Source organism: Dipodomys merriami, unplaced genomic scaffold (assembly GCF_024711535.1).
Source record: "Dipodomys merriami isolate MVZ:Mamm:240054 unplaced genomic scaffold, mDipMer1.0.p SCAF_20, whole genome shotgun sequence".
NCBI lineage: Eukaryota > Metazoa > Chordata > Mammalia > Rodentia > Heteromyidae > Dipodomys > Dipodomys merriami.
Genome location: NW_027203382.1, coordinates 30316515 through 30344313, shown reverse-complemented (window position 1 = coordinate 30344313; position 27799 = coordinate 30316515). Strand labels below are relative to the sequence as shown.

General features: G+C 44.3%; 1 protein-coding gene across 3 annotated transcripts; it reads left to right on the top strand.

The window, feature by feature from the left end:
• Positions 1-308: 308 nt before the first annotated feature.
• Positions 309-27561, top strand: Gcnt4 (glucosaminyl (N-acetyl) transferase 4). Of its 3 annotated transcripts, none has more exons than XM_070031361.1 (2): positions 309-605; positions 22109-27561. In XM_070031361.1, exon 2 carries the CDS (start codon positions 22110-22112, stop codon positions 23433-23435), a length of 1326 nt encoding a protein of 441 aa, XP_069887462.1. In that variant the 5' UTR covers positions 309-605; position 22109; the 3' UTR covers positions 23436-27561. The 3 variants fall into 3 exon arrangements, with proteins under 3 accessions (XP_069887462.1, XP_069887461.1, XP_069887463.1); XM_070031360.1 differs by lacking the exon at positions 309-605 and adding an exon at positions 648-678; XM_070031362.1 differs by lacking the exon at positions 309-605 and adding an exon at positions 1014-1090.
• Positions 27562-27799: the final 238 nt, after the last annotated feature.

Here is a 27799-nt window from a genome sequence, read left to right as displayed (position 1 = left end):
TTTGAAAATCATTAGGTTCTGAGTTCTAGGCCCTACCCTGCTCCCCGCCAACCCAGACATACCGCAGGCACCTGGTCAATATCAAAGGATGGAAGGAGTGAGGGGAAAGCGAATTGGGTTAGTCTGGCCGGGTGCCACTCCTGGCCTGTGGGACAGGCCTTGAGAGGCCGCAGGAGACTCCGTAGCTCTTGTGCTTTTCAAAGTTGCTACATCCACGTGGGCACGTGGGCTGGGAAGGCCATCCCCCTCCCCGCTCTGATCAGATACTGCTCAGTTGAGTAAGTGGGTTGGACCTTCTTTGCTGGGATTATTCGGCCGACCTGAGTGGGGCCAGAGACCGCACCCACAGGCCCGCCACCCTCTGGGGGGTGAAGAGGAAGCCTATCCCTGGCATCCAGGCACTGATGGGAAGGCAACTGGGTGTCCTATTTACTGGGCAAAGGCTCCACCTTTCCACGCCGCTGCTAGTACTCGGCCGGGCTGCGTAGGACACCCCGGGTCTTCCCCAGGAGAGCCGCGCGCCTACCGACGCGACGCGGCTGGCGATTGCAGCCGGGCCGAGCCTCGCGGAGCCGGGCGCTGCGGGACAGCCCAAAGTCGCGGATGTGAGTCGGCCTGGTCACCGCGCTCGGGGGCGACTTAGGACAAGTCTCTTAGCTGTCCCCACCTCGGATTGTGGTCAGTGTGTGCTGCGGGTGGGAACCGAACTTGGCTGTGGCTCGGACAGGGGCAACGAGCCGAGCGCCGGACCCGGCGATCGCCCGCTGGAGCGAGCCGCGGGACTCGGGTCTCCAGCTCGGCGCGGCGCAGGGACCCCGGAGCGCAGGGCCGGCAGCGCCCTCGGCGGGAGCGCGGCGGCGCCCCTCCTTTCCCCCCGCACGTCACGGGGGCCCTCGGCGCTCCCCACCCCGGGGCCGAAGGACAGCGACTCCCAGGCAGGGCGCATTAGCCGAGGCGGCGACGGAGGAAGACGCAGACGCGAGTGGGTCATCGCCCAGGGGCCGGGAACCCGGAGCGCAGCCCGCGCCCCCCCCCGGGTGGCCTCCGCAGACGCGGGGATCCCGCGCTTGGGGCTTTCCCGCTCCCTTTCGTAAGTCCACTTGGCCATCAGGGAACGCCGGCGTGTCCCCGCCACCCCGACCCGACCCCGTCCTCCTCGCGACTTTCACTTTCCCCGGGGAAAACTCGGGCACCAAGTCCCCGGGCGGTAGGCGTGGGGACCCCAGGGCACCGCGGGGCGTTAAGTCTGGACGGAGCCCCGTCTTGGCTCGGCGTCCGGAGCCAGCGAGTCCCACGGAGGCGGTCAGGGCACGGGGGAGGGGACGGAGGGGGGGGGTAAGGTCGGCAGTCGAGGGACGGGGCGGGGGGGAGGCAGCCCTGGCGTGCGCCCCGCAGAAGCTGCAACTTTGAGGCCGGCGCGGCAGCCACCGGCGCGGGCGAGACGCTGCAAAGTTCCCGGCCGGCGCTGGAAAGGGCGGGCGGGCGCCCCAGGGCACCCGGCGCGTCCCGGGAGACGCGGGGCGGAGCGGGGCCGCGGGCGCGGGTGACCCCCGCTTCCCGGGTGGGTGGGTACGCGCTGTGCTCCTGCACGCGCGCTTTGCGGGAAGCTGGCGTCCCCCGGTTTCGGCCCTTCGCCGCCGTGGGCCACACACATGGGACCACTGGGCTTCGGGAGAGGGACGCGGGGCGAGCGCGGGGCAGGGGTGCAGGGAGCTCCCCGGGAAGCTTCGCTCGAGCCGTGGGGGGCGGGGGAGCATACTCCCGTAGTTCTTTGGGGATCAAGCTGCGGGCCACGTGTCCCAGGCCGCACCTCTGCAGGGACGAGCTTTGCGCTTTTTAAGGTCAGGCGTCGCTGCGGCAGAGCCGGCCGGAACCGTCCCCTGCGAAGTGGCGGCGCGGACCCGGGAGGCCCCGGGGACCTGAGTCACAGAACCATCTGGACTCCTGAGTCCCATTAAGGTCTTTACCTGGGCAAAGGTGCGAGTGGGTGGGTGCTGTTTATAAAGGTCGACAAGAGTCCTTTGCTGGGTAGGTGAAGAGGGGCCAGCCGTCCTTAGGCGCATACACCCACCCCCAACTCCACCTATCTTATCTTTGCAAATGAAGAGCAATAAACTAGATGATTGAAGGAGATGGGGGTAAGGTTCGTTCCTTTAAGTCTCTCATCTGGTTTGTTAGACATACAGATCACTCTTTTTGATCTTACATACATAAAACATGCCCTTATTATTAAGCCATCTGTCAACCTATAACACCTAGGGACTAACAGTGGGTTTTGGCGGCTTTGGCTAATCGTGTCTTGAGGAAGTGAAGTCTTCATAAGTGAATTATTGCAGGGAGCTGTTCCTACGCCGCACTGTCAGGAGCCAATTCTGCGAGAGAATTAAGATGTCAATTAAGATGTTGAATTCTCTTTTACAAGTGTTAGGAGAGAAATTGTAGCCAAAGAACAGAGCTGCATGGCACCCAATTTTTCCCAGGAAGGAGACTACAAGGAGACTTTCTTTGGGAGTTATGGAGAACAGGGAAGAGAGGGAAGGTTTGTGCTCTTTGGAGGAGGACGATATTTATAATCATTTGCTAAATAACACACCTGCACAAAGGTAGGCAGAGAAGACATAACTAGGCAATAATCAAGAGTTGGCACCACATGAATTAACTTCAATACTCTCCAAACAGATTTGGAAAGACCATTAGTCATTGGGGGGTGGGGTAGGTGGGGACTACAGGTAGAGGCTGTATAAGACAGTGTTGTAGTACCTTTTCTGTAAGGAGCCTTTAGTGTTGGGAGAATGACCAGTGACCTGGGCTTTTTCTGGCACCACATACTGCAATAGAAACTGAATCATCTGGAATGGATTTTCCCGCCTTAGGCAGGAAGACACACTAAGATAATGCAATTGACAAACACAAGGTGGAAGAGTTAATTCTCCCTTACTGTAAACCAGGCTGTAGCTTATCTTTGTGGGTTGAAAGTAGGGCCTTGTAGGGGAGATGAAAAGATGAGTAAGATTGGGGAAGTAGGGGAGTATTCCAAACACAAGGAAGACTGTCTCCTCAGACCAGAGCAGAGAGCATTGAATGGAAATATCCAGGATAGTCTAAGAGGACAGAGAAGAAGAATACCAGACTAAAGCCAGTGGGGCCTAGAACCAGATGACCAGTCAGGTGCAGTGATATGTTCTTGAGGCATGTGTCTTTTGTGCCCAATAATTCAAGATCAGCCTGGGCAACATACTGAGAACCCATCTCAAATGAACAAGCAGAAACATAAGCTGCTACATGGGAATGGATTTGAGGAGCTGCTACAGTAGGTAAGGTGGAGTCTTAAGGGCGGAGAGACAGCTGGTAACAGTAATGACTTGGAATTAGTGTGAAAAGTTCAGGTGATTCTTCATCCCAGTAGCCAGATGGGGCAGGCCATGGCTGACTCTCCAAAGCTTGCCACCATCTATATATCAGAGGTGGTGTTTGAAGCCTGGTGTGGACAAGTGATATGGGACAGGCTAGATAGACGAGGAGACGGGGACATTATATATTATATTAGACAAGTATTAAAAGTACCAGATTAAGCCAGGTGCCTGTGGCTCATGCTGGTAATCTTAGCTACTCAGGAGGCTGAGCTGAAGATCTCAATTCAAAGCCAGCCCAGGCAGCAAAGTCGATCCATGAGACTCTTTTTTTTTTTTTTAATTGTGAAAATACCATACAGAGGGGTTACAATTACATGGGCAAGATAGTGAGTACATTTCTTATCAAGCATTGTTGCCTCCTCCTTTGTTTCCCCTTACCATGCCTTCCCCTCTCCACCCCACCCCCCACCCCCATGAGACTCTTATTTCCAGTTAACCACCAAAAGAAGCCAGAAGTGGAGCTGTGGATCAAGTGGTAGATTGCTAGCCCAGAGCACAAAAGTTCAGGGATAGCACCCATGCCCTGTTCAAGCTCCAGGACACACACACACACACACACACACACACACACACACACACACACACACACACACACACACACACACACACACACACACACACACACACACACACACACACACACACACACAAAGCAAAAGGGCTGACCTGTATTTGTATTTATAAACTGCTTTGTTAAATGGCACCTCCTCAAATGTAATTTTTTTAAAGCAGTTAGCTCCTTCTAACCACCTCCTTTTATTTGTCAAATTACTAGAAGATGGGGATTTGAAAGGGCTGTCTGTCCCTGCCTTCTTCCTTGGAATAGTGAAAAGCTGCAAAGCTCCTTAAGGAATAAAAAGAACAGAATAAAAGTCTCATCTGGCAAAAGGAAGTCCTGAAGATTTCTGAGTTCTGCGTGGGCCTCACCCATTTTAGACACCTATAACCTTTGTCTAAGGATTAGGTGTTGCTAGACAACCTCACCTTGGATATTCTCCCAGCTCAGGAAGTCTAAAGACCACAAATCTGGTAGCCTGCTACTCTTTCCCATATGGTGAAATGCTTCTTTTTTTCATCTCTCCCTACTTTATCCTATTATACTAAAATAAATTCTTGCTAAAACTCTCCCTTTGTGACACTTGCCTTATTATGAGATCTCTTGAAATGCTTTTAATGAGTGCATCTCAAGAACCTGTGCTTGTGCATGGAAATGAAAGCTGAGAGAAGCCCTCTTCCATCACCCAGGGGTAGATCTAAGAGCCGTGGTAGCAAAGGTCCCAGAATCGCTCCAGAGTGCACAGCCAGATACAAGATGCTTAAATGGGAAAAGGATGGAGCAAGTTGGAAGAAGTTGAACTACAGGATAGCTTGAAACACCTCTTCCTGTTGGATATCAGATTAAAAAAAACAATTTGTGATGACGTTTTGATATCAAATTTCATATACTACAAACTGTCAACGTCTTAAGAGAAACAATATCTTGAAGCATGTTTGATGGTACAACTGGAAATTTTCTTCTCAAGATCATACAAATTTAATGCTTAGGGGAAACAAGAGATGGTGACCCAGTGATCACCATCACCAAGAGAACTGCAGCATGTGGGAAGTGGCACTGTGACTCAAGCGGTAGAGTGCTCGCCTTGAGCTGAAGAGCTGAGGGACAGCGCCCAGGCCCAGAGTTCAAGCCCCATGACCAACAACAACAACAAAAAGTTATATGCAAGAACTGCAGCATGTGCAGGGGCAAGGTTGGGTGAGACTGGGATGTCCTGGTCCTTGACTCTTATCCCACCTTACCTCACATGCTGGCCTTTCTGTTTCCAGGTCTCTGATATGGCACTACATGTAAAGAGGTACAGGCTGTGTATACCTTCTCTCAGGATGTTGTAAGTGTTGTATGTGTACATCTTCACACACAATATGTGGTATACAGCAAATGGCACTAAGCCTCGGTGCTGCTGGCTTTGTTTTGATGATGTCATTTACATGACATCATCATTTTCAGAAGAATCTGAGGCCTAGAGCATTGTGAGACTAGTAGCAAGTTAAGACTAGGATCCCTTTTGCAATCTTCTGCTTAGTATGTCAACAAGTGCCAATGTGTTGTGAAGCATGAGACTGATTGTAATACAAGATCCAGTCACTATTTCCTGAGTGTGGTGGAGCAAAGCAGATAACATCAGTGATGGGGCTTTCAGACTTTACCCAAGTAATTTAGAGTTGTGTGTTTGGTATTAATTTGCATTGTTTTGCATGTCATTTGATATGTATTTCCATATGCTGGTAATTTTCCTACTAGGTTTGGAAGTATAGGAGAATTGAATGCAGCTGTCTCCGTTCTAATAGGCCCTTGGGAATGGTGGGCTCAATCTGGGCTTTGGGATAAAGGTATGGACCCACAATTTCCTCTTTTAGAAGATGGAGGAGTCAGGTATTTGGTAAAAGCAGGTCAGATCTTAGTATCTTGAACATTGTAGAAAAAAACAAAGGAAAAATAGAAGGCCAGAGGGAAGTCATATTATATATAATGCTAGAAAAATGTAGCAGAAGCAGAAACAGAAGTCTGCTTATGAAGCTGAAATGCTAAGGGTCAGAAAATGAAGGTGGAATTTCTGCTAACCATTATGAAATTTTAGAATTGGACATAGAAATATATGAGGCTTTAAAGCCAATAAATTTCCCCTAATTTAGACTTACTGGGAAACAGGCCAACACCTTAGTAAAATCTTGGGAATATAGAGTATCAAATAAAAAAGCAAAGAAATAAACTTGAATCCTGTTACTTAGAGCAGTGGTTCTCAAAACCTCATTGCTGGGTCAGTTGCAGCAGTGTCACTTGGGAACTTGTTAGAAAGGCAGATCCTAGGACCACCCAGATCAGCTGAATGAGAATCTCTGGAGATGGGCCCAGCCATTTGTTTAATTGTTGGAGCCCAGTTGTTCACCTCCTAACCCCTAACCTTCCTGTTTCCCTCCAGCTTCTCCCCATGAATCTTGACTTCCATCAGTTACTGGCTGAGGGGACAGTTGAACTAAGACATGAACACATTCCTTGGGGTCTGCTCAGGTCAGAGCAGAGTAGAGGCATGCTAGGCCCTTCTCTAGTCCCCAGATCTAGGCTGATGGAAAGCTTTTGCTTTAGCTTCTGGCCTGAAGCTTTATGCGTCTCCTGACATACTAGTTTTGGTTTACTCCTTCCTTCCTTCCTTCCTTCCTTCCTTCCTTCCTTCCTTCCTTCCTGCCTGCCTGCCTGCCTGCCTTCCTCCCTTCTCTCTCTCCTTCCTTCCTTTCTTTTTTCTTTTCCTTCCTTCCTTCCTTCCTTCCTTCCTTCCTTCCTTCCTTCCTCCCTTTCTTCCTTTCATTCCATTCTTTGGCAATCTTACACCAAACAAATGGGCACTCATGCCAAATGCACAGTCAGCCCAGATACTGAACCACCCTCTACAAATGCTCCCATTCGACAACACTCACCCATCTGGTATGAGAGCTGTTAATTTTTTGGGTTGAAGCGTTGTTAGTCTTTGCATTTGTCTCTGTTGAATTTCCTCTTACTAGATCCAAATGTGACAATCTGTTTGGATCCTATTTCTGTCAATCAGTGTATCAAATGAATCCCACCTTTGGGAGCCTCTACTAATTTGGCTTCTGAGGAGCAGGCCAAGGAATTAAAAACAATGTGAAACTCTTCATTAGAGGCCCTTCTCAAAACCAGGGCCTCTTTTGCAGTCCTGTGGAGCTGGCATCAGAAGAGTAAGGGTCACCAGTCATCAATCACATCAATCACTGCAATTCTTAAGTATTCATCATGAGGCTTCTCTTTATAGGATCCTGTTCTATAACCCCATTCTAGTGTCAGTCATGGCCATGGCCACCGAGAGTGTGTGGTCAGGAACAGTGAAGAGAGTTACCTTCTCCTTAGATAGTTCATACTATTAGCTTGTGGTTTGTTGGGGGAGTAGAGTGATAACAAAGGTGAGTTTTAATTGTGTGTTTCTTTTTTTATAGTAAGGTTGAGGTAAATCCAAAAAGTTAGAAAGCAAAATTGGTGCCTTGGGATTTCTACTTTATGCTTTAGAACTCAAGTTTATGCAAGTTTATACACTTAGGCAACTACAGTTATCTCTAAAACACATGTGAATTGGGCTCTGAACATGATAAAGGAGCATAATTAGATAATTGTATGTGCCAAAAACAAACTTCAAAAAGCAAGAGGCAGAATAATTTTTTTTTAATTGTGAAAATGCAGAATAGTTTTATGGCAAGAATGCTTTGAGTCAATGATTGCTAGAGCATGCAAGGGCCAGGAGTCCAGCATGGCCCATTGAGATTGTCCTTATTTAGTCCCTGGCCAGCATTGAAATTCTGTATTGAAATCCCAATGAAACAAAACTTCAGAACCCCTAAAGCCATGCTGTTTCAAAATGTCTCTCCCTCTGTACTGGAGAACTCTTTCCCTTTCCATGATAAGCAAAACTACAGACGAGACCAAAAAGTACCTGATGATGACGGTATTTCCTGGAATGCTAAACAACTCTTCTTGGCAGGTGGAGCTAAGACTTCATCCTAGAGTTGAGCTTGAAAATTAAATTGACATAAGAAAGATTATCAGGAGAAAAATCCTACCTATGGATGAATCTTTTATGACCAAGGAGCCTCCTACAGAAATGAAAACCCAAAGACCAGTTAGATCTACCACTCTCAAACTGTGATGGCAAACCGTGGTAAAAGCTGGAAATGAGATAAGGGGCTTGAGCTACTTGGTGAACTGGGTGGGGGAGTGACCCGGGAGATAAGGCAGAGCTTCAGCAGGCTGTACACACAGCCCTTGCAGGCAAAACCATTCTATCTTGATGGCTTGTTCATTTCACAGGGCACTTTCATCTGTATTTACTAAACAATATGAAGGTCACCCCATGACCTTGCCTCTTTCCTACTATATTTGTGGGTAACACATTCTTTACTCCACATTCATGTTCTGTGTTTCTATCTCTCTTGTTGCTTTTCACTCTCTTGCTCTTTTCTACCTCTCATTCCTCTCTCTTCTCTTGTGATTTTCCAGGGTTTCTTTTTTTTTTTTTTTTTTTTGATCCCGTCGTGGGGCCTGAACTCTGGGCCTGAGCACTGTCCCTCAGCTCTTCAGCTCAAAGCTAGCGCTCTACCACTTGAGCCACAGCACCACTTCCGGCTTTTTTCTTTTTGCGTATGTGGTGCTGAGGAATCGAACCCAGGGCCTTAGGCATGCAAGGCAAGCGCTCTGCCACTGAGCCAACTTCCCAGTCCTTTCCAGGGTTTCTTATCTTCCCTAATCTTGTTAAGGGAAGTAGATGATGTTGTCTCTTTAAACAAGGTCTGTTTTTTGGTGGTGGTGGTGGTGGTGGTGTTTTGTTTTTGTACTGTAGTTTGAACTCAGACTTTGTACTTGCTAGGCAAGCACTCTACCACTTGAGCCCTTGTATCCTGGATGATAAGAATTATACTTGCTTATTGTGCACAGGAATCCTTCTTGGCTGACTCTGACCTGTTCTATGAGCCTGTCGGTTCCTGGATGGATTAGACTTGTTTCCTAGGCTCTGCAAAACCCTGGCATTTCTCCTGGTAGCTATAGGATCTAAACAGCCCAGGAAAGAGCAGTGTGTCCGACTGCAACAGAGGGTAAGGATTTCTGCCAGGACCAGGAAGGACAGCGCCCAGCCAAGCTCCTGTGCCTGCCAAGTTTCCATTTTCTCTTCCCTCTGGATTCTCTGAGTAATTGCAGCATATTTGGGATATTTGTGCTGCTGCACACCCTGACATTCTACCTTTGTGGCATGAGGAGGGGCTGACCTTGTACATCTATCATCTTCCACCAGGTTGCCTTTCCAGCAACCAGCCTGCCCTCTTTTCAGCTGCCAATTTCAGACATGTGGTAGCTCAATGCCATGCAGAATGGAGCACAATTGCAAAGACTGGAACATGAAAGAGCATTACTAGGAGGATGAGGAGAGTCTAGAACTAAAGGCAGGGATGTAGAATGGAGAAGAGAGCCTAAGAAAGGAGGAAAATAACATCAGGGCAAGGAAAACACCAAATAAAAGACATTCTTAGGACTACCTATTGACTTGACTTTTTGGAAAGTTTCTCTGCAAACAAATTCAAAGTCTCTCTCTGTAACTAAAACAGCTGGCACTTGGGTTGTGCTAAGAAGCCACTGAGGGCCTCTCTTCTGTTCTCTGTGATCCTGAGGCGATGTTTCCAGTTGTATCTCTCTTAACGCAGAGCCTTCCTAAGGCACAGTAGGCCTGTGTGTGTATGGAAATATCACATTCACGTGTATGATTAGTATGCAGTAACAAATGCTTTAATGAAAGTAGTAAATTGTATACATGTTTTTTTCTCTATATAGTAGGAAAAGAATCTTTTTGTGACCTACCCACTCATAAATATGAAATAATAAAATAAGGGGTGTGGCCCAAGTGACAGAACAACACCCTAGCAGACATGAGGCCTCAGGTTCAAGTCCTAGTATTTCCAAAAAGGGAAGAAATAAAATTTAATTTTTCTGACCAGGAAGTGAAAGTACAGATAATAAAAAGAAAACACTAGACTTATACACCACCAAAAATATGTTGTTCCAATTGCATGCCAGGAACTTTTAATAGGCTTCAATTCCATTTCCTTGGGCTGTTCAGTCAGGGTACAGCAGAGACACTTCTACAGCATGTTCCTTACAGCACTATTCACAACAAAACCTTAAAGCTGCACGTAGGTTGTAAGACCAGAAAGACAGGTATACATCTGGTTCCCCTCCCCAGAGGAACATGGACGTCTTCAGCTTGGCTTTGCCACCAGCCTGCCCAATTGAAATCTGTGGCTGTTGCTTCTCAGAGACCATCTCTGCATGCTGGGGCAGTTGCAATCCTTTGAGTACAAAGCCTTGTCCTGGTTTGTAGAATGATGCCTGGTCAGTGATGCTCAACTAGTGGAAATGTCATTCATAACCTTTATTCATCAGTGTGTTGATCTGTGCATATCCAATACATTGGCTCATCTAGTCATCCCGGTAGCCAGCTAAGGCAGACAGAGGACTGTGTCAGCCTACTGAGTGCTGGGATTACCGGTAAGCACTACCATGACTGGCTCACCATTAGCTTTAAATTCCAAACTCATAGGTATATACAAGAAGGAGGGTGTGCGTGTATGGCAGAAAGAAGAGGAATGGGGTCAGGAAAAAGGGAAAGGAGTCAAGGGAACCATTGATGGCTCAGAATTCTGTGTGTTTTGAGTTGGTGTCTACATGGTACTGTCATCTTTTTCTTGGAAATTGGATCTGAAGTCCCTGTTATATAAGACGCTCTCAGGAATCCAGCACCTGGGAGAGGACATTTGGAGACCATGCAGCCTACTCCTGTCTGTGGCAAGAAGCCATAGAGAGGAGGCTTGCTATCCATTGAAAGGTGTCTAACTGAGGCCTGGTGAACAGCCTGCCCCTCTTGCCAGCATCACAGTTAATTTGGTAAATCTGGCTAGCTGTCTTCCTTCAGATGCTTACCAAAAGCCTCCATCTGCCTCCAGATATAGATAGAGGAGAAGTTCAGCATCTCTGAGGCATATTTTTGCACTTGGCTATAAACAGGATTGTACTTTTATGCATGTAGTGACTTTAATCTGGTTTAGATTTAAGTTTGCTCGTGTGTGTGTGTGTGTGTGTGTGTGTGTGTGTGTGTGTGTGTGTATGTGTGTGTGTGTGCATTACCCTTTTCTAGTGGCCATCTTTCAAAATGCAAGTTGCCTAACCAGGGAAGGGTTTATTCTTCCTCATGTAACAGAAATGCACAAAGATGTTTGCTACTGCTGGTTTAATGGCTGGAGGAGTCAGGAGCTGAGGTCTTCAACCATGTCTTGGTCTGAACTTCAAAGCTCTAAGATATCTGCTACAACCCTAGCCATTATGTTGGAGTTCTGGGCAGGAAGATAGCAGTAGGGGAAACTTATATTGAAAATCAAGCCCTTCTGAAAAACTTTCCCAGAAAGCCCATTCACTGCCACCTTCTCTACAATGGAAGTTGGGAAGGACGTCTTTGAAAGAGCACTTTTCTGCCACTGACAGTGTAGGAAGTTCGAAGGCAAGTGCAGTCTACCAGCCATCTCTACAGGTCTGTTCCTGAATTTCATCTCACTGCTCTGGCTGCTCTGGGTTCTGAACCACACTGCTTGAACTTCACAACTCATTGGAAAATCTGGGGTCTAGTTCTTCTGCTTTCTAGACAAATGGTGTATAAGCTAACTTGGGCATTTAGTAAGCTAAGCAATCTCTAGTTATTATAGTACCTGTTTGTTGAGACCTGCCAATTAATAGAAACCATTTTGGGATTACATCCTTGTAGAGAATGCCAGCTTCAGACCTTCCTGGAAGCATTTCAACATTGAACTTTTGGGAAGATGGTCTTGAGTTTCAGGGGTTTTGTTTTTTGTTTTTTTGTGGGTCATGGGGCTTGAAGTCTGGGCCTGGGCACTGTCCCTCAGCTCTTAAGCTCAAGGCTAGCACTGTACCACTTGAGCCACAGAGCCACTTCTGGTTTTCTGGTGGTTTATTAGAGATAAGAGTTTCATGGACTTTCCTGCCCAGGCTGGCTTTGAACCACCATCCTCAGATCTCAGCCTCCTGAGGAGCTAGGATTACAGGCATGAGCCACTGGCACCAGGATGAGTTTCTTGTTTTGTATATGTTTGTTTGTTTGTTTGTTTGTTTGACAAGCTCTCACTATATAGCTTAGGCTGGCCTGTTTAAAGATCCAACTGCCTCAGCCTCCCAAGTTCTGAAATTACAAGTGTGCACTATCACATCCATCCCTATCAGTTTTTTCCCCCCAGTGGAAGTTTGGGAGCATATTGAAATCTCTGTCTAAGCTCCTATCATCTCAGCAAAACCCACAAACAAATGAACAATCTCTTGTTCTGATTTAACATTGAGTATGTATCCATTCAGGAGCAGTGTGGCTTGGCTGTAAGCCATTGCTGATATCAATACCCTTGATTCACTTCTGTTTATCCTATGCTGCCCCTGCAATGTAATCCCTTAAGGACATCAGAAGCCCTACTTTAAATGTACATGTAGAAATCAGTGATCGATTCCTCTTCAGCTGGCTACAAAACTAGCGAAGATTTAATTTGGTTGAGGATAAAATATAGAGTTAGCCATAAAAATCAAAACAAATTCTTTGAGAGGTTTCAAGAGAGGAAAAAGAATCACATCTGTAGACTTTGAGTAGAGCCTACATGTAAACTGTTTTTTTAAATAGTCATACATTTTTCAATTTAATTTTTCTACTTTTGATGGGGGGAGGGGAAGAAGCCAAACTATTCTCCTCACATTTCAATTTTAGAACATGAAACACAGTATATTTTGCTTTCATCTTTTGTGCTAACCTAAGTGAGCTGGGCAGTGGAGAGGAGAGAAAGCAAGCAAGAATGAAAGCTCTGTTTGACAAAGCTTTAGTGATAAAGATCCAGTGCACTAATGATCTCATTTGTAATCCTTTTTATCTAAAATGGGAAATATTGCATGCAAGGTTCTATCAACCTAAAATTTAAAGGGCATAGGTATTTTTGGAATCCACTCTTCTGAGATTTTAAATGTTAGAGTAACTCAATATTTGTATCTCAAAGTACTATACATGAAAATTTTTCATTGGTTTCCTACATTGTTGCCTACATTTCCTACTTTCTGTTAAAGACTTCTTGACCATCCACATTGCCTGACAACTAGACACACAGACCATCAGTTTTCGGTGTTTGCCCTGTGGACCATACAAGATGAAGCCCACAACCTAATTGGTGTGACTATAAAAAAGCTGGCTGCATTCTGCACTTTTTGGCTACAATCCGTAGCCCAGATTTCCCACATGCTCAAGAGATGATCACCTGATAAATATATGCTGATTTCCCATGCAGCCTGACAGATCCCTGTGACTCTCCCAACCCTGAGAAAGAGCCAGTAGAGTTATAGCTGGGAAAATTACAGGTGGTCGGTGGTGTGGCTTTTGTGCCCAGCTTCTCATGGAGACCTTACGTCTCACAGTCTTGCAGATAAAGTGGTCCTGAACTTAAGGAAGCTGATAGCCAGCCTTTGGAGTTGCAAACAGAAAGTTATCAATGGTGTTGTGGCCTATGGGGAACTCAATGGGTAGTGTCACCTGATGTATGTAAGATCTGAGTGACAGAGCACTACAAAGTGACAAGCACTATTTGAGGGTACATTTTGTGTGTTCCTCTTGCTGCAAAATCTTCAGTATGGCATGCGAGTTACATAGTCCTTAGGGGTGACTTTACTGAACAGCGTCAATAATGAACCACTGAAGGCTTGCACCTGGAGAAGACCCTCAAACCACCCCCTGCCCCAGCAAGGATATTGAACATAGAGAAGTTAGCACCCTCTGCAACACATGTCATTACAAATGCTATTTAAGAGCTGAATGGAATGGGTTGAATGCCTTTGGGAAAAAATTCTTTGGCTATCCATCTGTCAAAAAAGTATTGAGCATACTGGAGAAAAACAATTCTCAGGACTAACTAGAGGAACTATCTTCCTGTCTCTCAAAATTGGAGATAAGTATGTGACTGTATAACAGACTCCAGGAGAAATGCTGAAATTTCAGTAACAACTTTCTTTAACAAAAGTGTTGTCAAATAGTGAAAAGCAAATAATAATTAAAATGTCAGAATGACAGGAATAATGGATGTGCTGTTCTAGAAAAATAAAACTAGCAACATATTGATTCTCAATTTTTCCAGGAAACCTTTTTTCCTGTTTCTCTGTCTCTCTCTCTGTCTCTCTCTCTCTCTCTCTGTCTCTCTCTCTCTGTCTCTGTCTCTGTCTCTCTCTGTCTCTCTGTCTTTCTCTGTACTATTACTGGGGGTTGAACTCAGGGCCTGGGCACTGACCTTTTGCTTTTTTTTTTTTTTTTTTTTTTTGTCGGTCATGGGGCTTGAACTCTAGGCCTAGGCACTGTCCTTCAGCTCTTCAGCTCAAGGCGAGTGCTCTACTGCTTGAGCCACAGCGCCACTTCCAGTTTTCTAGTGGATTATTGGAGATAAGAGTCTCACGGACTTTCCTGCCCAGACTGGCTTTGAACCGCGATCCTCAGATCTCAGCCTTCTGAGTAGCTAGGATTACAGGCGTGAGCCACCAGTGCCCGGCATCCCTTTAGCTTTTTAACTTGAGGCTGGCGCACTACCACTTGCTCAGCCTGCCTTCCACCCACTCTTCCCCCCTACAATCCACCCACTCTTCCCCTGTTCTGTCTCATTAGTGACTGCGGACTCCTAAAAGTTCCTGTGGTGTCAGTCTCTTCCTTGGCTGATTCTGAGTGTAGTCCACTTTTCTCAGGACCTAGATCTGCTCAGACTCTCACCTTTTAGGAAAGATATCTTTACTTCAGATCCTCTCACACATCTCTCTCCTCTCACTCCTTGTTTTCTTCTGAGAACTTGACACAGGCAGCAGTCACTTTGTTCTTATCTACTCTCTGTCTCCAGACAGGAATATACAGTTCTTAAAGGCATCCATGCCCTGTAGTTGCTTAATGACATAAAGTCAGAAGACTTGAGTTCTAGTCTGGATTCTATCATCTCAGACTCCTTACGTGACCCCAGCAAGTCATTCCTCTTGAGCAAGTCTTTAGGTCCTATGTGTTGAGTAGGATACTGGTTTTTCTATCCCATAACGGTATTGTGAAGGTCCTATAACAAAATGAATGCAAAAATAAACCCAAACAACTTTAGTATGTGTCAGGTTCTAGGACTTCTACAAGAAGGTTTCCAGCTGGCTGCTAATGGTGCCTATAATCCTAGCTGAGATTTGAGAATTATATTGATAGCCAACCCAGGCAGAAAAGTCTTTGAGACTCTTATCTCCAAATAACCACCAAAAAGCCAGAAGCAGAGCAATAAATAAGACTTCTGATTTCATTCTAAGTGAGGTGAACTCCCAGTGAAGGCTTTTACATGTAGGGAGTGGTACTAGGGATGGGCAGGGATCTGCTTTATATGTTTAAAGTCCATTTCAGCTACAATACAAAGAAAACTAGAAGAAAACAAGGGAATCCCAGATAGGGAGTGATTTCATATCCAGGCAAGAGTTGATGCTGATCTGAATTAGAAGGATTCCCACAGACTGGGACCAAGCAGCTAGATACTTAGGATCCTTAGCCAAGGGGATTCTGCTACTGAGATTGGAGAAGTGGTCTTGAGTTATGCTTAATAGTAAAGGCTCTGAAACTGGACCATAATTGGAAATCCTAGCTCATCAGTATACTCACTATATCACATGAGATAGTCAGTTTCTCAGTCTGAAAAGTGGGGATAATGATCGCATCTACCTGGTAGATTTATCAAACAGAATAAGATAATGCAAACAGTAATCAAGCAACAAAGATTTTTAAGAAGGGTTGGTCCAGAGACTGGCAACAGGAAGTCTTTTGTTGACCTTTACCAGAGCTGTGTGAGTCTAGTCTAGTCTAGTCTACCAGAGCTGTCTAGTCCTTTGATGGATAGCAGTTAGGTGAACTCATATGACTTCAATGTGTCCTCCCAAAATTCATATGATGAAACATAGTTGCCAATGTGATAAGCCTTTAGGAGATGATGAAGGTACAAGGGAATAGTCATCATGAATGGAGTTAGTGACTGTCTAAAGAGCTCTGAGGGAGATATTCACTACTTCTATTCTTTTGCCCTTCTACATCCACCCTGTGAGGACACAGCAAGAAAGTGCCATCTTGGAAGCATACAACAAGACCTCACCAAGCATTCAGCTGTACATTGATCTCCAAAGAACCAGTCTCGGTATTTTTTGTTATTACAGCAGGAACAGACTAAGACACATGCAGTAAGAGAAATATGTTCCCAGCATCCCAGGAATGGTGGGTTAAATGGTGAGTGGGCACATTTAGAAAAGGAGCAATATAGACTCGAATCACTTTTGCCACTTCAAGCTTTTGCTTCTAGGCTTCTTTGTGAGTTTTAGGCTTATTAATTAAGCACTGGTGGAGAAGTTCTAGAAGTTTTTGTCCTGCTCAAAAGCATGTTTACTTGCTAGAAAATGTTTACTCTCTCACAACTTACAGACTCAGTTTAGAGTAGGGCTGGTTCACAATACATGTGAACTAAAAGAAACATATCAACACTTGTATTGTGTGGCTGAAGTTAAAGACAAGCCAATCAAAGGGGGTGGGGGAGATGTATTTATTAAAAGCAGAGGGGAAATGCTGTCCACAGAATATCGAGGCCAAGTTATGGATAACTGCAAGCTTTTTTTTTCTTCTAAGACTTCTGACTTGCTGATTTTTTAAAAATGAAAATGTTTGCTTTTGTAAGTAGAGAATGGAAACATTTTTTTCTTTTCATTATGGAGCTTGAACTCTTACTACTGAAGGGCCACTTGATTCCCTTGGCAGTGTATTACTGACCCAATGTAGCAGATCTTGTGTTTGACACAGTTGCTATGTTTACTCAGTGGCAGTGTAATCAGTACGCGTTGCCTTTGCAATCTTCATTCCAGAACAACCAGAATGTAAGGTCACCATGAAGCATATCTTTCTACTCCTTTGTACAACTCTTGGGGTTCTATGGGGGTGTTGAAAAAAATGCATCTGGACTGAGTCATCCTCCCACCTGATGGTCTTAATCCAAAACAGACTCCAGTTTCGTAAGCAAGTCATCAAGGGAGAACCAGTGTCCTCAAGGAACCAAGTTGCTGCAGCAAAAAAGACCTCTATTGCCACAGAATCAGGATTATTGGGTGTGTATTGTCCTTTTTTTTTAAGTGAGTCTATTTTTATATTACATACTTAAGGGTTGATTCTTCACTGTAAGACTTTAGAAAGAAAATATTTCCAAGTCACTCATCTTTTCACAGTCTATTTTTCAAACTTGACATAGTAAAACAAAACTTTAAGGTAGTCCACTGAGGAACTATTCTCCACCTACAAAGTGATTTCACCCAGAAGGTTTTCTAAAAGAATGAGGCATTCTCAAGATAGCTTGAACTGTATCACAGATAGCGATGAGAAGGAATGAATCAGTAAGTCCCTGGTTTTAGGATATGAGCCAAACTTCACTGGTGGCAGAACCCCCAAGGATGGATCGTCTTGCTTTTCTTTAATGGATCCCCTTGGCCAAAGATCAACTAACTCTTCCTCAGCTCTTTGACTGGTCCCAGCATCAGCTTATGGGGAAAATGTGACTCATCCCCCAGTTTCCTTCCCGGCTAGCACTCCATGTATATTTTCTCTCCTCGTCTGCACGGGAGGTTTCAAGGCTACAACACAGGGCATTCTCTTCTGCTCTGCTTTAGCATGATAAGATAAGAGAGTGAGGAAATAGTCGAGGGCTGAGCTATTATGGAAAATATGGAGAATTTTTTCTTTGTATTGCAAGAGACAGGTTTGCATAGAGAGCCAGATGCGTTTCTAGAACAAGATTTTGAGTTCCTATTCTAACTAACGCACTTTACAAACCTGGAAAAAATATGTTAAGTGAAAAAAGTCAGGCCTGGAGAGGCAAAGGCTGCATGTTTTCCTTTATATGTGGAAGCTTGAATTGGCTGATAGACTTATAGAATTAGCTTATAGTAAGTACTCTGGGTGGTATACAAGTGAAGTATATACAAGTGTGTTAATTGAAATGTGGTAGGTTCAAAGGAGAACTCAAATAGTGTAATTCCTCAGAAAGGCAAAGTCAGAGTTCAACAAAATAAACACCAGGAAATGGATACTCGAAAGGGATGAGGTGGGATCAAGGGAAGAGAGGTAGACCAATGAAGTGAAAAAGAGTGGGAGAGCACAGTCAAGTATTCAACCTATATCCTGCAAAATATGATGGTGTGGGTTGGGAGGGATGGGTGAGGGATGGGCGAGGGATGGGTGAGGAGGATAGAGGGGTGATAATTGAGATACATTGTATTCATAAACTCCTTTGTTAAATGGCAACTTCTTTATACAATTTCTTAAAGATTTTTTTTAGAAAGCACTTTCCACATCACTGATGTATGGAAGGGATTGAGTTATAGCATATAAAACACGTACAATAGTGCCTAGAATAACTATTGAGCAAGACTACATTAATAATAATGATAGGAAATAATCAAGAGCATAAGATGGAGGCAGTCAGCCACTGATTCCAAAATACTGGATTTATGTTGACACTTTGGGGGAAGAAAAGAGGTAACTGAAGAATGAGAGGTATGGCTTAGCAATAAAGCACTTGTACAATGCCCTGGATTGGATCTCCAGCACTGCCAAGCAAATAAAGACAATAAACCATAGGGTTGGGCAGGATTTGTAAATTCTGAGTAGCAGTAGTAGAGTGATTTGAGGAGATCATGGGACATAAGGAAACGGAGGGAAAGGAAGGCACAGATAGCATTTTGCCTGTGTTACTTCATCTAACTACCATAGTTATTTACCCTTGAGGTCACAGAGATGTAGAGAAGTTAAGGGACCCATCTATAGTCCAAGTACTACTAGGCCATCTCAGAGGTCTGGCTGAATCTGGGCAGGAAGGACCATGTATGGCCTCCTTTAATGCTTAACACCTGAGAAGGTTTTCAGTAGATTTGTCTTTCTATAGAACATTGCCACCTCCTGCTTTAATCAGAACAGTAATGGGGACAGTCACTTTCTTAGCATTATTTGCATAGGGTAATCTAAACAGCAAAAGTAGCAAGTCCTGTGTAGTGTACTAGAAAAGCTCCAAGACTGGATTCAGGCAAGTTGGGCACAGAGAAACAAAAAAGCCTCATGGATGTGCTTCCAAGGCTTAAGCTGGGCGCCAGTGGCTCATCCTGTAACCGTAGATACTCAAGAGGCTGAGATCTAAGGATTATAGTTTGAAGCTAGCCTGAGCAGGAAAGTCCATGAGACTCTTATCTCCAATAAACTACCAAAAAGCCAGAAATGGAGCTGTGGCTCAAAGGGGTATAGTGCTAGCCTTGAGCAAATAAAGCTCAGGGATAGCACCCAGACCCTGAGTTCAAGCCTCAGGCCCAGAACCAAAAGGAAGGAAAGCAAGAAGAACAAAAGAAGGAAGGAAGGAAGGAAGGAAGGAAGGAAGGAAGGAAGGAAGGAAGGAAGGAAGGAAGGAAGGAAAGAAGGAAGGAAGGAAGGAAGGAAGGAAGGAAGGAAGGAAGGAAGGAAAGAAGGAAGGAAGGAAGGAAGGAAGGCAGAAAGAAAGGAAGGAAGGAAGGAGGGAGGGAGGAAGGAAGGAAGGAAGAAAGGAAGGAAGGAAGGAAGGATGGATGGATTAGACTTTCTAATCCTCATTTTGGAGCAAGAAAGTAGGGAGAGGGCAGCTAGATTGGTTATAGTCACTTCACAGTGCTCCTCCAGAGACTTAATTCCAGGTGTGTGGTGTCCTGAAGTCCAACCACTTTCTTCTCTTTCCCCAGTGCCACACAACTTTCCATAGCTTGTGTGAGCAACTGGAAAGAACTGCAATGTACAGTACTTGATCCCTAAACTAAATCATACCCCAGACTCCTGCCTCCCTTATTTTTTGTCTTTCCCTGGAAAAGGAGCATTCTACTTTCAAGTTGCTAAATTAGGAAGAGATTGTTGGAAAGCTGCTGATGGCTGTGGCCATTTGGCCTTGGATGGGGTTCCTGGCACTCAGCTGTACATCACTGTGCAGAGATATGTGGGTGGAGGAGAGCAATCCCTGGAGAGCTCAGGAAGAAGAGTGCTTTGGCGGAAATGCTTCGTGCAACATCCTTACTGGGTTTTACTAAGGAACGGCCTCCCACTGAGTTATTGCCGACTTTATTTCACCTGAACTCTGGCCACCAAACTTTGCACTACTTTCTTTTTCAGTTCTATCATCACAATCACTAGGAAACTTGTATCCATGTGGCTCTAAACTCCACAAGACAATTTGTTTGGTTTGGTTTGGTTTGGTCTGCACAGGTGGAAGGGAAAAATCCCCTTCTCCCTTGGAAAATTGCTAATGTTGAAAACATTCTCCCTGCTAGCAAAACACGTGTCTGCTTCCTGCCCGAGTCTCCAACAGAGGAGGTAGCCAGGTGGCATTGCTAGCTGGTTTCCATGTAACCAGCTTGAGGTGCCGCCAGACTCCCTGCAGAGTCCCCTGGGACAGCTCAGGAGGGTGCCATGCCAAGGCCCTTCTGAAGGAAAGCTAAACTGAGACTGGGAACTCCCAGACCTCCCACCATGGTGGCCTTCGGGATTAGGGCCCGGGCTATTGTGCTGACTTCCCCAGACTGTTGGGAAAAGTCCAATCATCCCTTTTAAGATTTGACAGAAACTCATTCACACCAGGGAACACAGCATTTTCATGTCTTATTTCTGATGAGAGGAAAGGAAGGCTTTCAGTTGAAGGAATTTGTGGCCAGGGATAAGCAGGTGAAGGGATTTGGATCTGGCCCAGGGTCCCTGAAGGACCACTTCTTTCAAAAGACATCAAAGCCTTACCCCAGGCCAGTTGAACATTCCTTCTTGAAGTTGCCTAGGGAGGAAGAAAAGAGGTTCTGAAAGCCGTGTGCCTAGGCTGTCCCAGTTGAAACTCATTCTAGTCTCTGCCCCAAAAAGCTAAAGCAATTCAGAAGCAGTTCTGGATGGAAGACTTCTAACAGCTCCTCCCTCCCTTCCTCCCTTCCTCTGTTCCTCCCTTCCCCAGGCTCCTTGCAACCTTCCCAGTCTGGGCAGGCAGCCCTGGCCTCCTGCCCAGCTCAGACTCAGCAGGTCTCAGACTGGACTCCATCTAAGCAGGATCTGGAGGCTGAATCCTGTTAGATGTTCCTTTTGGCCCCAGTTGAGTCATTTGTGTCTCTGATACCTTTGGATACATCTACTTCTTTAGACCTCTGCTCAACTCAGAGCAGTTGCTCCTCAAATACACTAAAGCAGAAATGCAGCCTATATAAAACACGGAAACAATCTTTCCTTTAGATCTATGGGTTCCTCAGTAAATCAGGGGTCAAAAGTATTTAGAAAAGAAAAAATTCTAGGAAGTTTTTAAAAGCAAAACTTGCATTTACCATGCACCAAGCGCTGTGCTAAATCTACATGCATAAGTGATGTGTAGGCATTATGTGTTAGAAGTATCAAGAGATGACTTGAAGTATACAGATAGATTATGCATAAATTATATGCAGATGCTGAGCTGCCTGATCTAAAGGACTATCTATGAATTTTGGTATCATGAAGGTTCTGGAACCAATCCCTCACAACAACAAGGAGAAACTTTTTTACTTTAGGAGTTGATCTTCCATTTCATCTGGTAACTAACATCCTTCACAATTTTGGTGTAGTTATCACAAAATAGCAAAAAAAAATTACCAACTCTTATATTTCAATTTCCTTATTTCTGGGTCTTTTTTTATGAGCAAGAACCTTGCTTTATTTATCTTTGAGCCCGATATTCTACTGGGCAGTTCATAGGCATCCAATAACTTTTGGAGAAACTTTTTTTTTGTCAGTCCTGAGCCTAAGTGCTGTCCTGCAGCTCAAGGCTAGCACCCTACCACTTGAGCCTAGCACCACTTCTGGCTTTTTTCTGCTTATGTTGTGCTGAGGAATCGAACCCAAGGTCTGGTGCATTCAAGGCAAGCACTCTACCACTGAGCCAACTTCTCAGCCTGATTTTTTTTCTTAATATCCCTTCATAAATTAACTAATACTTACTATTCCTTTCTCTTGTTGCAGAATGAAGACATTCAAATGTTGCTTTAAGTACACACTACAGCAGAAAGTTTTCATCTTGTTTTTAACCCTATGGCTGTTCTCTCTACTAAAGCTTCTAAATGTGGGAAGACTCTTGTTTCCTCAAAGAGGCATATACTTGGTTGAGTACTCCCTAAGTACCTCACCTTTTGTAAGAAACAGATATAGCCACATTAAGGATGAGGTCAAGTATGAAGTGAACTGTTCAGGGATCTATGAACAGGAGCCGCTAGAAATTGGTAAGAGTCTGGAAATAAGAAGACTAGATATCATCGACTTGGAGGATGATGATGTTGTGGCAATGACCAGCAATTGTGACCTTTATCAGAGTCTAAGAAGGTACCATCAAAAGCTCGTTTCAAGGGAGGAAAAGAATTTCCCAATAGCCTATTCTTTAGTTGTCCATAAAGATGCAATTATGGTTGAGAGGCTCATTCATGCGATATACAACCAACACAATATTTATTGTATCCATTATGACCTCAAGTCTCCTGATACCTTCAAAGTTGCCATGAACAACTTAGCTAAGTGCTTCTCCAATATTTTCATTGCTTCCAAATTAGAGGCTGTGGAATATGCCCACATTTCCAGACTCCAAGCTGATTTGAATTGCTTATCAGACCTTCTTAAGTCTTCAGTTCAATGGAAATATGTCATCAACCTGTGCGGACAAGATTTCCCCCTGAAATCAAATTTTGAATTAGTGTCGGAGTTAAAAAAACTCAATGGAGCAAATATGTTAGAGACGGTGAAACCCCCTAGCAGTAAAGTGGAGAGATTCACTTATCACCATGAGCTCAGAAGTGTGCCTTATGAATACATAAAGCTACCAATAAGGACAAACATCTCCAAGGAAGCACCGCCCCATGACATCGAGATATTTGTTGGCAGTGCCTATTTTGTTTTAAGTCAAGCATTTGTTAAGTATATTTTCAACAACTCCCTTGTTGAAGACTTTTTTGCCTGGTCTAAAGATACATACTCTCCCGATGAGCACTTCTGGGCTACTTTAATGCGGGTGCCAGGGATACCTGGCGGGATTTCCAGGTCTGCCCAGGATGTGTCGGACCTACAAAGTAAGACGCGCCTTGTCAAATGGAATTATTATGAAGGCTTCTTCTACCCCAGTTGTACTGGTTCTCACCTTCGAAGCGTGTGTATTTATGGAGCTGCGGAGCTGAGGTGGCTTATGAAAGATGGGCATTGGTTTGCTAATAAGTTTGATTCCAAGGTGGACCCCATCTTGATTAAATGTTTGGCAGAAAAGCTTGAAGAACAACAGAGAGAATGGATAACTTTGTCCTCATAAAAGTTACTTATGGATGAAAATCCCATGATGGCATCATTGTGAGAGAATCATATTGGATATGAGAATGTCTAATATAGTGAGTTAACATGCAGCGGAACGCCTTGCTATGCCAACACCACTTGAACTTAATCTCAGTGTTTGAAAGTTGTCTAAAATCCCATCAACGAAGGAGAGTCATCCAGATTTTGATGACATGAGCCTGTAGTTCACTGGGTTTGTATGTGTGTGTGTGTATGTGTGTGTGTGTGCACGTACACACACACATACACACACACACACACACACACCAGTACTGCAGCGTAAACTCAGGGCCTGGGAGCTGTCCCTTAGCTTTTTTGCTAAAGGCTGGCCTTCTACCACTTGATCCATGGCTCCATTTCTGGCTTCTTGCTGGTCAACTGGAGATAAAACTCTCATGGGTTTCTACGTAGGCTGGAATTGAACCACATAATCTTCCGATCTCAACCTCTTCAGTATCTAGGATTGCAGGCATGTGCCACCAGCACCCTGCTGAGATTTCTTTTTTTTTAATGTATGTGTTAGCTTGCAATCTCACTAAGCTAAATCAGAGATCCTAACATCCAATCAGTCATCACATATTTATTGAGCTCCTAACTGTGCATCACTTTTTTTTAGACAGTCTGAAGAAATAAATTCAAGTTGTAATGAGTTGCCCAAAGCCCTCAGGAAGCAATGGCCTACTTTGGTCAGGTGGCAACCTTAATATCTTCGTTTTCCACATAACAGCTAGGATTCTACTGAAGAAGCCTTTGAAATATGTGGTAATCATACAAACCCCCCTCCCCAATGTGGGAACAGGGTGTAAGTAACGTAAACACTCCCCTGTCTTTTAGTTCAGGTCTCTAGATGTTTCTGAACCATTGAATATTGGGAAGAGAGATTCCACTACCTCAGAGAAGCCCAAAGAATTGTCCCAATTGCCTGCTTGACAAAGCATAATTTACTCTTGGTGCCTTGTTTGTTCAGTGTAGGGCTGAGGGACTTCATGTGGCATTTGTCATGTGTGGATGGTCCGGGAAGGAGGTACAGATGGACAGGCAGGTGAGTTGGGACAGGTAATGCCTGAAGAGTAAAGGAGTCTATTCAGCTTTTTTGTGTATTGCACAATGCTGTAATGAATGGTATCCTTTGTAATTCCATTGATTTTTGTCTTTCCTTTTGCTGAGCTAGGTTCTTACTATGTGGTACAAGCTGGCCTCCTAAGTGCTGGAATTGACATACACCACCATACCTGATTTTCAACTGCTTCTTTAAATCATATTTCCTGCTGGAAAATACGCACTGATTAGTACCTTGAAGTGTCATGAATCAGAACCTTAAGTCTACACCTTCCCTTTCATAGGTTGTTATTGTAAGTCAGGTTTTTAAAAACATTAGATCATTTCCTATAGAACAGGATAATTTTATTTTAAGTAACCATCAAGTCACTAAATTTTCTTGGAAAAGTTGTGTGAAATATGACAGCTTTCTAAGTTAATTATTATGGTCACCTAATTTTTTTCTGACCTATGTCAAGCTGGATTGCAAATGTAACATGATAAAAGTTCTTCTCATCTTAGCACCAAAGAGAAAAAAATATGAATGTTCCTAAAGATATAGGAAGCATATTTATGGATAATATGTACCAAAACCCACACCCAAGAGAACTACTATATACACACATGTATAATACACATATACACACATGTACAGACACCACAGTAGCTATATTCTTGAAGACAATCTGCAACAATCTGAAGACAATCTTGAAGACAATCTGTCCCTTAGGAAATTGCAGAACTCCCAAGTAAAAATTCCTTAAGTTTTGATGTCAGGTTCAGTGACTACTGAAAGATGTAGTGATCAACGCCAAAAATATAACCATTTGGAAAGTTGAAGTATTTAAATATATTTTACATTTTTTTGCTCTTCACGTGAAATGCACTTTGCTTGTTTAAAAGTTCACAGTACCGCCGGGCGCTGGTGGCTCACGCCTGTAATCCTAGCTACTCAGGAGGCTGAGATCTGAGGATCGAGGTTCAAAGCCAGCCCGGGCAGGAGAGACCGTGAGACTCCTATCTCCAATAAACCACCAGAAAACCGGAAGTGGCGCTGTAGCTCAAGTGGTAGAGCGCTCGCCTTGAGCTGAAGAGCTGAGGGACAGCGCTCAGGCCCAGAGTTCAAGCCCCACGACCGACAAAAAAAAAAAAAAAAGCTCACAGTACCAAAGCCGGGCGCTGGTTGCTCATGCCTGTACAGAGATCTGAGGATCACGGTTCAAAGCAATCCCGGGCAGGAAAGTCCATGAGCTCTTATCTCCAATAAGCCATCAGAAAACCAAAAGTGGTGCTTCGGCTCAAGTGATAGAGCACTAGCCTTGAGCTGAAGAGCTGAGGGTCAGTGCCCAGGCCCAGAGTTCAAGCCCCATGACCGACAAAAAAAAAAAAAAGTTCATAGTACCACTGCCAAGTGGCACTACTGTTTCTCCCTTTCTTTTTTTTAATGCATTTTTCTGTTTTCTTAACTCTCTCCTAATTATCCTTTAAAAAACAAAACCAAAACCAAAAACTATTACCAAGCATGTTCAGAGGGCCATTACAAGTTCATTAGTGTGAGGCCATGGAGAAACCAAGTCACGTTGGTCTCCAGGAGCCTCAGTTCTGTCAGCAGTGAGCACTTGCTTGGCTCTCTGGCTTTCTTCACATAGCATGGGAGTGGTTGGAAAATGGGGCCATATCTTGCAACATCAGACAGTAATAATAGTAGAAAGCAAACATGGGTCCACACCCATTGTGAGACTGAAACATTTACCTTTTCTGAAAAACCTTTGAAATAGGAAACGAGGACATAAATGCAGGGGAACTTCTGTGGCCAGAGCCAGAGCTAAGCAAAGCCCACTCATCACTGTGTTGGTTCTTTGGAAGCCAGTAAGCATTAGCAAGGTGACGGGTGGGCTTAGATTTGAAATGAGGATCGAAATATTTTTCCTACCATCCAGAATTAAATACAATTAAATCCAGAATCAAATACACAAAGGCGTGTTGGTGTGTGTGTGTGTGTGTGTGTGTGTGTGTGTGTGTGTGTGTGTGTGTGTGTGTGTGTGTGTGTGTACACTGGAGCTTGAGCTCAGAGCTTGGGCACTGTCCCTTAGCTTTTCACTCAAGGCTGGCATTCTACCACTTGAGCCACATCTCCACTTCTGGCTTTTTACGAGTTAATGGAAGATGAGTTTCATGGAGTTTTCCTGCCAAGGCTGGCTTCAAATCTTGATCTTCAGATCTCAGCCTCCTGAATAGCTAGGATTACAGGCCTGAGCCATCAGTCCCTGGCTTGAAATCTTGTTCTTATACTTTGTGTCATGAAAAGAGATGTAAATACTGACATATAAATATTAACCTCCCAATTCTGTATTTTGCCTCCTGGTGAGAAAAGATTATATGCCCTCTCCCTTGGGAAGTTTCCCAAGTTGCTCATGACTTCAATGCCACATTCAAGTGGATGGTGAAGAGGTGGCAGTGCCTTCTTTTCCCCATGGACACATTTCTCTGGACTTGGCCTCCAGCCTTTCAGGGAGCTTGTCCGATCACACTCTTGCCTTGGGAATCCTGCAGAATCCCTGTCTGCCTTCAAACCTGATTCTTCCCTGACTTGCTCCTTATCTGAGAATGTTCTGCAATCTTGTGTTTTACCATTATTCTTTGTATAATATTTATTGAATGTAGAACTCTTAACTTACTTAGAAATGAAACCAGGACTTTGGAGTTTGCTTTATATGGGTGTTCAAGAATAATAAAAAGAGCTACTGGGATGTATCTATATTATGTAAGAATCTATTATAATACTGTATGTATTTAAAGACAAGCATTGCTGCTATATTGAATGTTTTGTTTATTTGAAATAATATATATTTCCATTTGAAGATTTTTTTCTTGCCTTCTATAATGTGAAGTTTATGTTATACATGTATATGTGTATGTATATGCATATATAGAGAGACACAGTCCATGGGAAATTACAATGACAGTCTGAGAATGTGAAGTGAATGTGTCATATCTGCTTTTGTTTTTGTTAATGAAATGAGAACCTTCAAATATTTTTAAGTATTTAAGTATTTTAAGTATTTAGATCTCCTCTCACTGTTACCATATTAGTAATAAATTTCCCATTATATGTTTTAAATTGATTATGTTTCTTTTTTTTTGTCAGTCGAGGGGGCTTGAACTCTGGGACTGGGCACTGTCCCTCAACTCTTCAGCTCAACGCTAGTGCTCTACCACTTGAGTCACAGTGCCACTTCCAACCGCTTAATTGGTGCTAAGGAATCGAACCCAGGGCCACATGCATGTGAAGGCAAGCACTCTACC